Here is a 16,323-nt window from a genome sequence, read left to right as displayed (position 1 = left end):
ATGATGATGTCACTGACTCTACTGCTGGCCACCCTGGGGCTCCTTGTTCAGGGTGAGACTCTCTTGTGAAAACTTTGCTTCAGGATGCAACCAGGTTCACCACAATGATGTTCTGCTGTGATGGAGAAACACTGAAACAAGCAGCATTTACCTTCTTCCATCTATTCTCCATGTTAAAGAAATGATACTCTTCTGTTTTCATGTTGATCATCTTTCTCCAAGCTGGATTTGTCTCAATAACCCTTCTCCTCTTTTTCATGTTTTCCAGGTTCATCAGGACAAATCACTGTGACTCAGTCTCCTGGATCTCAGTCTGTTGTTCCAGGACAGACTGTCTCCATCAGATGTAAAACCAGTTCAAGTGTTGGTAGCTACCTCAGCTGGTACCTTCAGAAACCTGGAGAAGCTCCTAAACTCCTGATTAGATATGCCTCAACCCTTCAGCCTGGAGTTTCAGATCGTTTTAGTGGAAGTGGATCTGGGACTGACTTCACTCTGACCATCAGTGGAGTTCAGGCTGAAGATTCAGGAGTTTATTACTGTCAGAGTTATGAATATATCAACAGTCAGTATGTGTTCACACAGTGAAAAAGCGTCGTACAAAAACCTCCCTCAGTCAGACTGAACAGAAACTGAACTGGCTGCTGCAGCTGGAGGCTACTGCAGAGACTGATACAGTTCACTGAACACACACACACACACACACACACACACACACACACACACACACACACACACACACACACACACACACATATTAAATAGATTAAATAATTTGCACATTGCAGCTTTTAAGATAAATGAAAATATGTCAGAACACTTTAAGGAAAACAGTTTCTGGACAATGATTGTCTCGGGGGAAATCAATTAAGTTTTCCATCACAGCTTCTCTCCATCAATTCTTACCATATTATGATTTGATCCAATGTTTTAAAATGATAATCAATCGATTTACCGACCAATGAGAGAGATTGGCCGGGGACTTTTGGTTAGAAATTACTTGGTCATGACCTTTGACCTCGGCCTCATACTTGATCACATCTATCTCAATTATATCCTGTTAACAGAAAATATGAAAACACAAATCAGCATCAGAAACTTTCATACTCACAGCTCCCACCACCAAAAAATATAAATCACACTAAATATTATCTTACAGTAAGAAACCAATCACAGTAAGAGGATCAGAGATATGAAAACATTTTTCATTTTTACATCGTTGAAATAAATTTTAATTCAACTTCATAATAGTTAAATATTAAGTGGAAATTTTAATTTTTGTTAACATTTTAGAAGTAGAAGTATTGTTCTTTAATCTTTTTTCTTCTCAAGCTGTTCACATTTCAGTTTGACAATAATGTGTAAAGACCAGTTTATTGAAGCTGGTCTGAGTTACATCATGATTAAAACAGAAGAGAATATAAGTGATATAAATCAACACAGATGATATTTGTATCTACTACAAACATTTAAACACATTAAAGCTTTAAATGTCAACATTATGTGTAATATTTGAGTACAAACTTACTTCCAACATCCAGTCTGGTTCCTCCACCAAACGTGAACCACAGTGATACAAACTGACTGAGTCGTCGTACAAAAACCTCTCACTGTAGAGAGACACGGCTCACTCAAAAAAACAAGTCTCTGTTAGTAAAATTACAAGTAACATCACCTGAGTGACAGATATTTCCAGAATGTGTACATTTATTTCATGTTTTGAAGATAAATTGATCTTAATGTCTCGAGAAATACATATAAATAAACATGAGACATTCTGAAAGAAAATATGAGTAAAAGCTGAAAGCGCAAAAATTACATTCTGAACAATATTCTAATAAACTGATTGATCCATTGATTAAACAGCATCATCAGAGTAATCCGAGTCCCTGTTGGAGTCAGTCAGAGCATTTCCATAGAGAGACACTTTGCATCAGCAGCACCATGCTCCAGTGCTCTGGGAGAGTTTATAGTCCTGAGACTTGAACACTGGATGACTGACAGCTGTCCTTCATCACAACAGAAGCCACAGAAATCCTCCTCATCAAAAACATGACTTTGATCTCCGTCCTCATCTGGACTCTCCTCTGCTTCACTCAGGGTGAGGAAAATCATTTTTCTGTCATGTGAAAATCATTTGGAGTGTAGCTGAGTTTCACCATCTCATGTCCAGTGTTTCTTCTCTCTCCTCAGGGTCTGTTGGACAAAATGTTGTCTTAACTCAGCCAGCAGCCAAATCACTGCAGCTTGGTCAAACTGTCTCTATTGACTGTAAAGCTAATAGACAAGTTGCTCACTACACTGGTTCACAATACTATCTGTCCTGGTACCATCAGAAAACTGGAGAAGTTCCTAAACTTCTGATCCACCGAACATCAGACAGAGTTACAGGAATCTCCTCCAGATTCAGTGGAAGTGGAGCAGGGAATGGAGTTGACTTCACTCTGACCATCAGTGGAGTTCAGGCTGAAGATTCAGGACTTTATTTCTGTCAGAGTCATCACTCTATCAACAGTCAGGCTGTGCTCACACAGTGAAAAAGTGTCGTACAAAAACCTCCCTCAGTCAGACTGAACAGAAACTGAACTCACTGCTGCAGCTGGAAGCTACTGCAGAGACTGATACAGTTCACTGAACACACACACACACACACACACACACACACACACGCACACACACACACACACACACACTCAATTCAATTCTATTTTATTTATATAGCGCCAAATCATATGAAAAGTTATCTCAAGGCATTTCTCACATATAGCAGGTCTAGACTGTACTATTTATTTTTCCTCCATGAGCAGCACTTGGTGACAGCGGAAAGGAAAAACTCCCGTTTAACATGAGGAAACCTCAAGCAGAACCAAGCAGCCATCTGCCTTGACTGGTTGGGTTGACAGAGAAAGAAAGATGGAGGGAGAGAGACACAGAGAAGCATAATAAGAACAATAACAACAATAATACAATAACAACAACAATAATAATAGAGATATGACTAGTAATAATAATAGCAATAACCACAGGACCATGTCCATGGACCATCCCTGCACCATCCTGAAAGTTTCCTCAAATAAAGTGAACAAATCCAGTGAAGAAGCCCGATCAGACCATTAAAACCACAACAACATCCAGCAGAGTGAGCTCCACTGATGTCGACCCACAAAACAAACTCACGATACATGAAACATGAATGTCCACAGATTGCACTGAAATCTCAGAACAATGAAGCTTCAACAAATACTTTTAGTAATAGAAACACCAAACATGATGTATTCTTTGTCACAATCCATTCAGTAAATGTCACTGAACAAACTGCATTATATGACACCAAACACTCCACGACTACAGTATGAGCCCACAAACAACTGACTGTAAACACACAAATAGTTTATTTTATTAAAAGCTTGTGTAGTTTGATATAAAGTGTAAAGATTTTTTGAAAAGGCCTTTAAAATACTTAATTTTACTGCAACACCAACATATTGATATTGCACCAGCTAGTCCAGAATGTGTGAAGGCATGAGTCAAAAGTTGCATCTCAATTCCCTTAATTGATCCCTTAATTGATCGCTTAATTGATTGCTCCTCACTCCTCGCTAGACCCAGAAATCCTTCCGGTCTTTAGTTTAGAAGGTTGTCTCAAAGTGTTTATTTCTGCTATGAGGAGCGAGGAGCGAGGAAGGATCTCTGAAGAGCCATGAGCATCATTTATCAGCTGACACGCCTCCTTATTGGATATCAGACATTGATTGGACGCTGCAGCTGATCAGACTGATCTGATACATCACAACATCACTGACTGGAGACAGATTACAGATTAAACTCAAGTGTACCACTCCTAAGTTTTATATTTTATTTGTTTTCTGATTCACCATCCAGTTAAACATCTGTGTTAATTGTCAGTCTGATCAACAAAAGAACCATAAACAACTTTCTTCATTTATTAGAAAGATTTTTCTTTTCATGATCTGTTATTTCCCCCATTAACTTTTATAATACATAAATTAAAGTCAGAGAGAGTCTGTCTATCAGCAAGAAACACATTTTAAACACTTTTTTATTTTACATCATTTATTGTCATTTCCATTCAGTCACATGTGAGGCTGAAAGTCTCTGAGCATCGGGTGATATGAGTTATATAATTTCCTTTTTACTTGAAACATTTAGCCTAATAAATAATTTACAGTGTTCAAAAGTCAACCTAATTATCTTCTGAGTCATTAAATAATGAATTCACAACCAGAATATAAACAAATACAGACTCAAATAATGAATAAAGAATAGAAATGCATTCAGTTGAAATGGTTCCTGTGTCTCTGAGCAGGACACAGTATAAATACTGAATGCAGGTTTTTATTCATGTGCAGGTGTTTGTTAAACAGGTAACAGGCTGCAGAGAGAAAACAGCTGCTGGCAGTGATAACTGTGAACCTTTATTAGTGTTAACACAGTGCACATGTGTGTAGACACAAACTCCATCAGAAGTCTCTACAGCTGTTAAAACCGACTGACAGCTGATCAGCTGCCACCGTCGTCCAAAACCAACGTTGCCTCATGTGACACTTCAGAGGAAAGGACGTCTCATTTCTCTAAAACCATATTTTCGCACTTCCTCTCTCCTCACATCTTTTCTTTGCATCTTTAGTGGGAAGAACTAGGATACAAAGAAAAGATGCAAGTGAGAGAAACGTGGATGCAATTTAAGGAAATTGGGATTCACCCAAAGACTCAGACAGACTCATAGACAAAAATCCACCGCTAAGACTTTTTGTGTTTTCAGCTCTAAATCGTAACAATTGGTTGGAAAGTTTTACCTATATGTTTCTTGTATTTTACCTCAAATGAGACATCAGAGGAGGGATGATGGCTGAGATAAATATGTAACTTTCACAAAGAGGAAATAGCATTTAATTCCATTTTAAACATCAAGAATGAAACTCTGAAAGTATTAAAATTCAGATTGAATGAAATGTTTTAAATAACACAGAGCAATGAGAGTCTACATACAGTTACTTGTGAGTGCACATATTCCATGTGATATACTGTCAGATATTGTAAACATGTCTTTCAAGGTCTGAAAACTTGTTAAATCCCACATTTTTTCAATTTTTTGAAGGCCATAAAGTTGTGTATATACTGTGTGTTAAACTATTATATCAGGTGCTTTAACATCAAGAGGAAGCCCTCTGAATTATTCTCCCAATAATGTTTTATTGAGTGCACCTGTGAAATTTTGACATTATGTCTTTGACCTTCTGAACAAATGTGAGCTTGTAAAACTGTTGTAGCGTTAGAAATAAAAAACATAATATCATCAGCAAACCGTCACATAAAATGAATGTGATTGTTGGTTGTGACCTGACTCAGCATTTGACCTAGAAGGTCTGTATATAAACTCCACCTGATTCAACACATGTGTGAGTCCCAAAACAAGCCATCAATTACATCAGCATGTCTACATCTAATTATTTACAGTATGTACAATGTAAAAATCTGAGGTATCGGCTACAAATTACAGTGAGTTGTCCCAGCAGTGAGGAGGATACAGCATGATATGTTGAGGACAGCTACAGTTGACTGACTCTGTGTGTTTGCATATCTGTCCTGCCTCTCTGCTCCCAGCCGTTAAGAGGCCAGTGTTGATCAGTGGCTGTCCAGACCTTTCAGAGCCACTGACACGCCAGCAGCACAATGATGATGTCACTGACTCTACTGCTGGTCACCCTGGGGCTCCTTGTTCAGGGTGAGACTCTCTTGTGAAAACTTTGCTTCAGGATGCAACCAGGTTCAGCACAATGATGTTCTGCTGTGATGGAGAAACACTGAAACAAGCAGCATTTACCTTCTTCCATCTATTCTCCATGTTAAAGAAATGATACTCTTCTGTTTTCATGTTGATCATCTTTCTCCAAGCTGGATTTGTCTCAATAACCCTTCTCCTCTTTTTCATGTTTTCCAGGTTCATCAGGACAAATCACTGTGACTCAGTCTCCTGGATCTCAGTCTGTTGTTCCAGGACAGACTGTCTCCATCAGATGTAAAAGCAGTTCAACTGTTTGCAATTCATATTATTGCTACCTCGGCTGGTACCTTCAGAAAACTGGAGAAGCTCCTAAACTCCTGATTTACGGAGCTACAAACCGTCAGCCTGGAGTTTCAGATCGTTTTAGTGGAAGTGGATCTGGGACTGACTACACTCTGACCATCAGTGGAGTTCAGGCTGAAGATTCAGGAGTTTATTACTGTCAGCAGAGTTACAGCTTCCCGTTCACACAGTGATACAACGTCGTACAAAAACCTCCCTCAGCTTAAGAGGAACTGATCTGACTCAACAGCTGCATTCAAACAAAAACAACAGAGGTTTTAATAATTTAATTTGAACATTTTAACACTAAATATTCTGTATTTTACAGAAAAATATTTATTTTAAATACTTTCATTAATACAGAATGTGAAACATTTGGCTGAACATCAAATCTAACCTCTGTTGAAGTATGATTTCAATTCTTTAATAAGTTTAATCTACTGACTACAACACATGAACACTAAAACTATTATTATTTATTTATTTCATTCTCTAACTATTTTTACAGATACTCAAACATGCATTTTTTTAGAAATAAATTACAAAATGTTATCATTATATATATATATATGTGTGTGTGTGTGTGTGTGTGTGTGTGTGTGTATATATATATATATATATATATATATATATATATATACATATATATATATATATATATATATATATATATATATATACATAATATAAACCGAAAAACATTTAATTGATTACGTAATTAATTAAAACTTGGAATTCTTTCCCTTTTTCATCTCTTTCATTTGTCTTTGCGTTTCAGCTCTTCAGTAGAAGCAGTTTGTATAAATGTCCAGGGTTAAAATGTCAGATCACACTCATTTTATATCTCTTTATGCTGATGATATTTTGCTTTTTATGTCAGAATTAGAACATATTTCTGAGGGTTTTGTGAATTTGTTTAAAAGATTATGTATATGCTTTTGATACATCTGAAAAAATAAAAATATTAGACTCTTTGCACTGACACACTTCAGTAACATAAGATGATTGGAGGATTTTTCATTAAAAATACTCAATTACTAATTATTACAGACAAATCTGAAGTGACTCCAGCAAAGCATTTTCTACAATTATTATGACTTTACTGTAAACTATGAAAAGAAATTATGGACTTACTACCACCATGACTGTGTAGCATTAATCACATAATATCTAAGAGTGTTGTTTGAGTGTAAATACTTTCCTAATATACAGTATATGAATCAATACATTATGTGATCTTACATTTTCCTTCTGAAGTCTTCATAGAGCAGTTGAAACATTTATAACTCCGTTTTTATCAGGATTTATCATCATTACTGTTACCATTAAGAGAAAATAATTAAGACACTTTTATAATAATAAAGATGAAAACAAGTGATTTGATGAACAGATCTTTATTGTCTGGAAATACTGAAATTATATTGAAACATTACAACAAGCAAGTAAATATTGTTACTGAAACATGTGAAATAAAAGAGAGAGATAGTTGCAGAGATCAGAGTGAGAGCAGTAGCAGAGTAAAAGCAGTAGCAGTGAGTCAGGTCAGGACTGGGAACACTGGTCTCTCCTCAGTGTCTCTGAGACTGGAGTCTGGGAGCCCTGGGTGGCCTCACAGGTCACAGAGACCACCTTCCTCCACTGGTCTGCAGGGAGCCTCAGGGTGCTGCTCCAGCTGTAGCGGCCGTCCTTCTGCAGCACCCCGGGGCTCCTGCTCTGCTCCAAGCTGCTGCTGCTGCTGCCGTCCACCTTCCAGGCCAGACTCCAGTCTGAGGGGAAGCCATCGTTGGCCAGACACATGAGCGTGGCCTTCCCCTGCTGCAGCTCCTCGCTGGAGGGGGGCAGCACCGTCAGGGTGGGACGGACATCACCTAGGAGACACCAATCACATTAGAGGACAGGGACCACACAGCTGTCAATCAAACACCAGACACTTGGACACCTTTACTGTGTGAGAGTGGATTTTCCCCTTTAAGGAGTTTCTGTCAGATGTTTTTTCTGCTCCACCAGTCACTCACTCACACATTGTTTCACTTCCCTTTAAGAAACCTCTCATGCAGATCAGCACAGAGAGAGTCCTCATATGACTCTTTACTGCATTTTATTTTACACTATTTACTGAAAATAAAGATATAAAGTTTGTAAATATATCTTAGACATCCTTGATTTAATTTTAGAATTTATACCAACAAATTTACTGACAAAACTATCAAAAGAGCAACAATTAATCAGATTCAGTGTTAAAGGACATTATGAGCAAAAACTAACAGACAGCCGTAATATACATAACATGTTGAGACATATTAAAGAAACAAATATCTTTCAGAACAAAGAAATATTTCAAACTGACGTTAAAAGACAATTTCTGTCATTTTAAATGATGAGACGTTCAGCATTTTTTATCATCACCCACACTGTTCAGAATAAATTTAACTCAACTTTCACTCAAATTGGAGATTTAAAGATTAAAATTCAAAAACATGTTTAAAAGTAGGATTGTTGTTCTTTAATTTTTCTGCTGTTCACATTTAACAAACTAACTGGAACATGTAAAGAAAAGTTCAGTAAAGCTGCTTTGAGTTCAACTTCAAGGTTAAAGAGGAGAAATGAACAATAAAATTGAGACTTTAAAGTGTTTTAGATCAGCTCAGTGGAAACTTATATCTACTACAAATGTTCAGACACAGAAATTATAAACTTAACTGATGATTCGATATTTAATATTTGAGCAGAAACTTACTTCCAACATCCAGTCTGGTTCCTCCACCAAAAGTCCACCACAGTGATACAAACTGACTGAGTCGTCGTACAAAAACCTCTCACTGTAGAGAGACACGGCTCTCTGACTTTGTCTCATTAAACTAAAACTACAAGTTCTCAAATTTCAGCCTTAATCTAAAACATTACATGATTTCTACTGTGGACCAAACACTTAGAATATATTGATTCATCATTTAAATTTCAAACACAAAACTCTTATTTTTGTTGCTGGTGGACAACTGTTGGTCAGAAATTAGAAATTAAGATGTAAAATCAGAAATTTCAATTTCTAGAGAAAACATATGTGCAAAAAACTAAATATCACTCAGGATTTAATAAAATACTTTAAAAGTTTAACTTACTTCCAACATCCAGTCTGGTTCCTCCACCGAACGTGTACCACAGTGATACAAACTGACTGAGTCGTCGTACAAAAACCTCTCACTGTAGAGAGACACGGCTCTCTGACTTTGAACACAACAAACTCTACAAAAACAGCCTCAATCTGTGAAACACAACTGGATGATATGAAAATATATAACAGTAGGCCAATAATTTATATTTTTATTGTAAAATTAATCATTTTGTTTCATGTTTACTGTATTTTAAATTATGTCTAGAATTAAAACTGAGTGTTGTAGATGTAAAATGAATCAAAACAGACATTTCTGAAGACAATCTGTTCACAGAACATAAATGAAACACAGAAAATGATCACTGACACATAGATAATCAATAATCTGGTAAATTGATTGATCCATTGATGAAACAGCATCATCAGAGTAATCCAAGTCCCTGTTGGAGTCAGTCAGAGCATTTCCATAGAGAGCCACTTTGCATCAGCAGCACCATGCTCCAGTGCTCTGGGAGAGTTTATAGTCCTGAGAGTTGAACACTGGATGACTGACAGCTGTCCTTCATCACAACAGAAGCCACAGAAATCCTCCTCATCAAAAACATGACTTTGATCTCCATCCTCATCTGGACTCTCCTCTGCTGCTGCTTCACAGGTAAAGTCCAGAGAATCAAACTCCTCTCCTCTATGAACATCCTCACTCTGAAATGAAGCTGACAAAACCATCAAAACCATGACGCTGCTTTATGTTTTTGTCTCTGTATCCTCAGAGTCCAGAGGCCAGATCACAGTGACTCAGCCTGCAGCAGTGAGATCTGCTCTGGGAGGATCCACAACCATCAACTGTAGGACCAGTCAGAATGTTTATGGTTCCAACGCTTTAGCCTGGTACCAACAGAGAGATGGAGAAACTCCTAAACTTCTCATTTACTATGCTACCACTCGAGCATCAGGGATTCCAGATCGTTTTTCAGGCAGTGGATCAAACTCTGACTTCACTCTGACCATCAGTGGAGTTCAGGCTGAAGATTCAGCAGTTTATTACTGTCAGAGTTTCCATGTTATCAACAGTCAATATGTGTTCACACAGTGAAAAAGCGTTGTACAAAAACCTCCCTCAGTCAGACTGAACAGAAACTGAACTGACTGCTGCAGCTGGAAGCTACTGCAGAGACTGATACAGTTCACTGAACACACACACACACACACACACACACACACACACACACACACACACACACACACAGATGATTTATGATGTTCATAGTGTCTCTATCAGTTTTCCTCCTGAAGGTCAAACAGTCCACCTCCCACCTCAACAACCTCTTACTGAGTCAAACAAATATTTAATCATTCAAGATTCATCTTGACTCAAAAATGTAAAATCTATCAAACAGAGACATTCTGTTCTTTCATGCTGCCCCATCATCACCTCAGCTGTTAAATCCTCTTCATCACATTATGCTATGACACATCTCACACTCATCATCTCTCTATGTATTAAAAAGTTGGATTAACTTCATAACTGACAAGATAGAATAATCATCTCATGATGTTCACTCATAAAAGTCAACTGTAAAAGCTTCCAAACTACCTCACGTCTTCTCTCATTTCTATCTAGTAAACTAAAGTACATAGTAAACTTGGCAGAATTTGCTCCAGATACTCTTCATCTGTTAAAATTAAATGAAGTGTAAACTGCCCCGAGCTAGATTCTTTCATTCCCCTTGAAGATTTTTAAACTTCAACTATTTACAGTATGTGCAACGTAAAAATCTGATGTATCAGCTACAAATTAATTACAGTGTATTCAACCCAATACAAAAATCACTAAAAGAAAATAATGTGATTATAGTTCATTCATTTAAATACAATGTAGACATTTGAATTGTGAATTTTCCCAGCAGTGCATGTGAAGTCAGATCATATAATGACTACCTGCTAGGGTTGAGCCCAAATACAAATACGTTATTCAGCAAAGCACAAATATTGTTTTTTTTGTTTTTTTTGTTTACGAATATTTGTTCCATACAAATATTTTAAACAGTATTTGTTTTTGAGAAGAAAAAAAAACATGTCAAATACCAGCATGCAGGTCGGTTACATCACTGTCTCAGTGTCTCTCCTCTGCTCCGCTGTTACGTCTATCAGCAGGTCTCAACGAGGGGAGTCACATCCACCTGCTACATGACGCACATTTCCTAATTTTGACATCACTCCTGGAGTTGGGGGTGTTCCCCAGAGATAAAGCTGAACTACTGACACACGCAAAGTGCTTTCAAGGGACTCTCCATAACCTGTTGTTCCCCTTCTCTTTTCAAAAATGTTAGGTTGTACAAAATAGGCAATAAATGAAAAGTGGAAAGCAAGAACCGTCTTTGAAGTACTCTCCTATACGTTACACGCTGTGCTGTCAGGAAGAAAATAAAAATAATGGGTGTATAAATAGGTAGAGGTCTGTCTGCAATGAGGTGATGAGTAAAGTTTTAGCTCAGTAGTCAGCACAGTCGTATATGATCTAGGGGACTGCAGTTCGAGACCCGGTGTGGGGACCTCCTTCATAAGGTAGTTTATTCATGAACACTTACATTAAAAGTGTCATAAAAACAAAAACAGGACTTTCCACTTTTATTAGATTACAAATACAAATAATTTTGCTGCCTCAACAAATATAGATACAAATACAAATACTGAACTCTCTGCACATCCCTACTACCTGCACTGATACCTTCAGAAATCTGGAGGAGATCCTAAACTCCTGATTTATGGAGCTACAAGCCTTACATCTGGAGCTTCAGATCATTTTAGTGGGAGTGGGATTGATGTTAAATGCAGTTAGCTGCTTAAAAATATTTCAATCATGAGAGACTTCAATTTTTTAAGTGACAATGATTTTATTGAACATGCATAATGTGAAAAGTCTTTGGTGATTAGACCCCATTGTGATGTCATTTATAAAGGGGCAGTCAAGGCGTGAGTAGAATAGGATATCCCCTCGATGGAGTCTAGACACTGATGATGGTGATGAATATGGGAATATTGGGATCTGGATGATGAGAAGAGGAGCTGCTTCTGGTGATCTTGTGTGCTGACGTGATGAAGTGGAGGTGAACAGGGTGGAGGAAGGTCACAGCGATTCACACTGAAATGTCAGCTGACAACGACAGAGAGAAGATCAGATTTAAAGTTTGGCAGCTAAGACATGATAGTCTGATAGAAATACTGGCAGAATCTGATTTGTTAACTGAGAGTAACGTCCATGAACAACTGATACGAGAGCAGGAGAAACACTGAGAGAGAAAAAGAGAGAGGAATGAGAATGAATGAATGAGTAGTAGATAGTCTTCCTGCTTGAACTTATGCTAAGCTCCATTGTTTAAAGTTAAAATATCTGTACAATGTGCAATTTAACTGTATATTATATATAATTTTTAGTGTAATGAGTGACAGTTTTCTTTGCTCCTTTTTATTGCCTGTATTGTATTTGATGCTGTAAAAATGTTTTTGTGCTTCCTTCATGGCCAGATTTATTTTTTGTTGGACGTTGATCTGATTAAATAAGAAAAACTATTTCACATAAAAGATCATTTGCTGTTAGGATTTGATTGTTGAGGATGACAAATGACAACATCTTTAGTTTTTTAATCTACATGAGGATGATGTAAATGTTGAGTTCTCCCAGCAGTGAGGAGGAAACAGCATGATATGTTGAGGACAGCTACAGTTGACTGACTCTGTGTGTTTGCATATCTGTCCTGCCTCTCTGCTCCCAGCCGTTAAGAGGCCAGTGTTGATCAGTGGCTGTCCAGACCTTTCAGAGCCACTGACACGCCGCCGGCAGCACAATGATGATGTCACTGACTCTACTGCTGGCCACCCTGGGGCTCCTTGTTCAGGGTGAGACTCTCTTGTGAAAACTTTGCTTCAGGATGCAACCAGGTTCACCACAATGATGCTCTGCTGTGATGGAGAAACACTGAAACAAGCAGCATTTACCTTCTTCCATCTATTCTCCATGTTAAAGAAATGATACTCTTCTGTTTTCATGTTGATCATCTTTCTCCAAGCTGGATTTGTCTCAATAACCCTTCTCCTCTTTTTCATGTTTTCCAGGTTCATCAGGACAAATCACTGTGACTCAGTCTCCTGGATCTCAGTCTGTTGTTCCAGGACAGACTGTCTCCATCAGATGTAAAACCAGTACAGGTGTTAGTAACTACCTCAGCTGGTACCTTCAGAAATCTGGAGAAGCTCCTAAACTCCTGATTAGATATGCCTCAACCCTTCAGCCTGGAGTTTCAGATCGTTTTAGTGGAAGTGGATCTGGGACTGACTTCACTCTGACCATCAGTGGAGTTCAGGCTGAAGATTCAGGAGTTTATTACTGTCAGAGTTATAAATATATCAACAGTCAGGATGTGTTCACACAGTGAAAAAGCGTCGTACAAAAACCTCCCTCAGTCAGACTGAACAGAAACTGAACTGACTGCTGCAGCTGGAAGCTACTGCAGAGACTGATACAGTTCACTGAACACACACACACACACACACACACACACACACACACACACACACACACACACACACACACACTTTTATATTAAACCATTAGACAATTGATTCATATGTCTGTAGTAATGAATATGAATGTATCTCAGATAATAATCACAATATTTTTCATGATTGGTCTCACAGTGGTACAAACACAGTAACAACTTTGTACTGATGACCTGATAGAAACTGAAGGAAAAAAATTAGTTACATTGAAGTAAATGAAAAAAGAGGCAAAACAGGTATTTTTGTTCCTTCATTAAAACATATGAAATGTGATATGAAGTTATATATTGAGAACATCAGACTCCTTAAAGCTTGAAATAATCTTCTGTATCAAGGTGTCTCCACAGCTCAGCAGGTGATTGACAGTTGTGTGTAGACTCTACCTGCTACCTGTTCTAGCTGTGTTTACTTTCTCTCATATTCACTTTGTTATACAGAGCAGTAACAACGCTGCTGAAGAGAAAGTTTGGACTGGCAGTAGTGGATCTGTTAGATGAGGATAATATAATTGTTGCAGCATTAATGAAGAGAAAAAGATCCACTGGAAGAGCAGATATTCAGTGAGAACACTGAACATGTGGAAGCAGCTGCAGACTGATCAAAGCTCTCGTGGTGTCTACAGTTTGTGAATCGCAGCTACATGAAGATTATTGTTTGAAAAGTTGCAGATAACTTACATTATGATCCTCTGAGCTCCAACAGATGAAGCACAAACATCTGCTGGTGTAAATATAGACGCTCAGACAGAGAGGTGTAAAACAACCTTTATTATTCAGCAGCACATCAGTACAGCTTTACACCAGTCAATCCCACAATCTGTCTACAAGCTTCCTGTCATCGTCCTTCCTACATCCTTTGGAATCCACATTTCAATAAACTGAGATAAAATAGTCACAACTCCAGTATTTCCCTGATGTCAAAGATATCACAGATCAATATGAATGTTGGAATCATTTTTCCTGTTGTCTGACTTGATAGATGTCTTCATGTCTGTCCTAGAATCAGTTTCTTATTTGCTTCACCAGCTCCATCCCACATTCAGACTGGCTCTCTTAAAAGTGTATTCAGGAGTAAGAGGGTTTATATCCTATACTTACTCCGGAATATATCAAATCATAGGGTGGGAACTGTTAGGAGTGAAACGCAAATGGGAAGAAGACCTTGAGTGTAATTTTGAAGAAGCGGAATGGGAATCACTGTGTATTGGTAGTCAGTATTTCTCTTTTAACAGTAGACATAAAATTATACAATACTGTCTCATTCATAGAATATACTACACACCTGACAGGTTGCACAGAATAAAACCTCAGTATTCTGAGTTCTGCCCAAGATGTAAAACTGGAACAGGAACACTGATACATATGTTCTGGTCCTGCCCATGTCTAAATACATCCTGGATCTCTATAGTTAATGAGCTAAGTGACATCATAGGAACAACCATCCCCACAGAACCAAGAATAATTCTATTGGGTGATACCTCCATGATAAAAGTCAATAAAAACAACCTCAAATTTATTAGAATTGCCCTCATCATAGCCAACAAATGTTTAGCTATGCAATGGAAAGATGAACATCCACCTACATCTGCTAGATGGACTGATGAATTAGCATCGTGTCTAGCAAATGAAAAGATAATGTGTAAGTCGAAGGGAAAGCTTGGAGAGTTTAAAAAGATTTGGGGAGGTTTTCTAACATTCAACATAAGTATTGAATCCAACTGTCATGTGTGAGTCAGTTTTTTTGTTTCCTTTTCTTAATTTATATTTTATTTATTTGTTTATTGCTCTATCCCACTCTTTTAACTAAACTGATACACAAGAGCTGTCATCTATTCCCTCTCTGCAACTATACTGTTTTGTCGTTTCTTCTTAATAGTCTGAACTGTTGTAACTTATCCCTCTCTTTTTGTATAGGTACATATCCTGAAGTAATTAGGAGTTGGACCTGAAGGGGAAACCCAATCACCAGAAGAAAACGTTGGCATTGAACGTTTCTGCAAACCACAGAAAAGTTGAATATATACGTTACAACACGCGTAATACGTATCATATCACCATTTCTACAAACGTAGCATATTAACATTTCTACCCGTTGAATAATGATGTTTTATGGTGTGACAACGCTGTGGTTAAGGTCTGGTTAGGTTCAGGCACAAAGACCACTTGGTTAGAGTTAGGGAAAGATCATGGTTTGGGTTAAAATAAAAATAAAAAATAAAATAAAAACGACCGATGTCTCACTAAAAAAAAGCCGGTTTTCTCACCAGAAAAATGGCTGCAAATGTCCTGACGTCTCGCTAAAAACACCTGCTTTTGTCGGTTGAAACTGGAAGTGGACATTGGTTTCGAGGTGGTCTCGAACCGTGTTCTCTGCTGATTTCCAACTTGCTGCCAAGGAACTTACTAACCATCCACCGACCCCTCCTCCTCCTAATAATAGGAAAGATCAGCTCATATAGATCACATGTGAACTGTCACTTTAGAAATGTTGAGATGATACGTATTGTTGAAATGTTAATATGCTACGTATTACACATGTTGAAACGTAGATGTTCAACGTTTCTGTG

General features: G+C 37.8%; 4 gene segments (V, D, J or C); 3 read left to right on the top strand and 1 right to left on the bottom strand.

Moving 5' to 3' along the window:
* Positions 1 to 588, top strand: LOC121913418. The segment is given in 2 exon segments: positions 1 to 52; positions 269 to 588. Coding segments are annotated over 2 exon segments (372 nt in total).
* Positions 589 to 7,630: 7,042 nt separating this feature from the next.
* LOC121913417 lies at positions 7,631 to 9,539 on the bottom strand. The segment is given in 3 exon segments: positions 7,631 to 7,956; positions 9,208 to 9,240; positions 9,533 to 9,539. Coding segments are annotated over 3 exon segments (366 nt in total).
* Positions 9,540 to 9,803: 264 nt separating this feature from the next.
* LOC121913416 lies at positions 9,804 to 10,293 on the top strand. The segment is given in 2 exon segments: positions 9,804 to 9,855; positions 9,971 to 10,293. Coding segments are annotated over 2 exon segments (375 nt in total).
* A 2,752-nt stretch (positions 10,294 to 13,045) lies between these two features.
* On the top strand, positions 13,046 to 13,606 carry LOC121912445 (the record flags this gene model as incomplete). The annotated part of the segment is given in 2 exon segments: positions 13,046 to 13,097; positions 13,314 to 13,606. Coding segments are annotated over 2 exon segments (345 nt in total), but the record flags the coding sequence as incomplete, so codon positions are not given.
* Positions 13,607 to 16,323: the final 2,717 nt, after the last annotated feature.

The sequence above is a fragment of the Thunnus maccoyii genome, chromosome 15, assembly GCF_910596095.1.
Source record: "Thunnus maccoyii chromosome 15, fThuMac1.1, whole genome shotgun sequence".
In the NCBI taxonomy this organism is placed as follows: Eukaryota; Metazoa; Chordata; class Actinopteri; order Scombriformes; family Scombridae; genus Thunnus; species Thunnus maccoyii.
This window is presented reverse-complemented; position numbering and strand designations above follow the sequence as displayed.